At 45.6% G+C, this 1,523-nt stretch overlaps 1 protein-coding gene across 1 annotated transcript in view; it reads right to left on the bottom strand.

Annotated features, from left to right (window-relative positions):
• Window positions 1-1,523, bottom strand: part of nol9 (nucleolar protein 9) — a 25,584-nt gene that overhangs the window by 8,800 nt on the left and 15,261 nt on the right. Inside the window, exons 7-9 of the mRNA XM_015373127.1 lie at window positions 1,038-1,205; window positions 707-959; window positions 514-628 (exon numbers count right to left, since the gene is read on the bottom strand). Coding sequence (XP_015228613.1) covers window positions 514-628; window positions 707-959; window positions 1,038-1,205 — 536 coding nt within the window. The remainder of the gene's footprint in view (window positions 1-513; window positions 629-706; window positions 960-1,037; window positions 1,206-1,523) is intronic.

Genomic DNA, 1,523 nt, shown 5'->3' with positions numbered 1-1,523 from the left:
TTTACATTTGAAATAAGAAAAATCAATTGCATTGTCTTATTTCAAGTGTAAAAAATTGGCAAACTGTCTTATTTACCTGTTCAAATTAAGGGTAAATACACTTGATTTAAGACATTTTTACTTAATTTCAGATTGTTTTTGCAGGGATGGATGTAACGAAACATGCTACGAAGTTGCTCCGCAGTTTAGGGAGCGAGAGAAAGGTGACGCTCGTTTATTTAAATCAGGGGGAGATGAGTTTATTTCCCGAAATTGTACAGTAATGTTTTTTTATTAAACGGATGCCTTCTCCATTAGATTTAGATGACTGTGAGGAGACGGGTAGCCTGGCTGGCTCAGAGGCTGCAGCTCCCCTTCACTGCCTTCTGTTTTCGCCGAGGAAAGCAGAAATAGAACGTCCCAGGCGAAGGTATACGAATGTCACCGAGAACATACCAAGTTCATTGTTTCACAGAATCGATAAGGCAATCGGAATTGTGAAAATCTTATCAATTCCCAACCCTAGTAACTTACCTGGTACGGGGTGAGGGTATGTAGGGGTCTCACTGGTCCAGGGTCAGGAGACTGTAGCTGACTCAAGTAGCCCAGCAGAGACAGCTCTCTGTGCTCATTGGAACGCTGGTGTGTTCTGTTAAATACATCATAACGGGTCACCGACACGCTACCATATCAAGCCCTGAGTCTTTCAGGTTAATACTGAACTCACGCTGTCCCTTGGCGCCCCACGTTTAGAAACTCTGACTGCACGCTGAGGTGGGTGTACGCTCTGGGAGGGCAGTGGCTCTCTGTGAACTCGTCCAGGGCGGTCTGAGCGGGCGGGTGTGTCTGGTAGCCCTGCGCCGTCCTCAGAAACTCCGGAGTGAGGGAGGGAAACTGGGTGGTGATTCCGTGACTGAGCTGGACGACGTGAGTGACTGGGAGGAAGCGGATCAGATCCACCAACAGCTGGAGTCCAAACCCTGCAGACAGACATCTTTTAGCAGAGCTTAACTCCCTCGAGGTGTTTGCTTCCGCCACAGTGAGGAGTCTGGACTGACCTTTGACCCAGCCTGCGGTGTTAATGATGACGGGCATTTCTCTGTTCTGTGGACGTCTGCGCCATAAGGACTTGAGAGAATCCAGGTAGTGGTCCAGGTCTGTCTCGCATGAAGGCTGGCCATAGTAGATCATGTGGTCTGGGGTGATTTGGTGAGTGAATGGAGGACCTGAAAGGCAGCATGGGGTGAGTCTACAACTAAACAGCACAAGATGGAGGTTTTTAAGTTACATCAAGAACCATTGTTATTTATTAATCTGCATATTCTTCTATATACGGTCCTAAAAAAAAAAAAAAAAATGAAAGTTTTTCTTTCCTTCATCTTAGAACATCACCTTTTAAAATCAACCTTTATGAGGCCGTTTCAGACACACTGCTTTATAGAGTCTGCTGCTTCATCTTTGATGCTTTTCTAGATTTACTACTACCGTAAATTACCGTAAATTACTACCGTATTTTCACGACCATAAGGCGCACCGTACTAAAA

The sequence above is a fragment of the Cyprinodon variegatus genome, unplaced genomic scaffold (genome assembly GCF_000732505.1).
Source record: "Cyprinodon variegatus isolate N-32 unplaced genomic scaffold, C_variegatus-1.0 Scaffold81, whole genome shotgun sequence".
NCBI lineage: Eukaryota > Metazoa > Chordata > Actinopteri > Cyprinodontiformes > Cyprinodontidae > Cyprinodon > Cyprinodon variegatus.
Note: the sequence above shows the minus strand (reverse complement) of the source record. Positions and strands in the feature narration are given on the sequence as shown.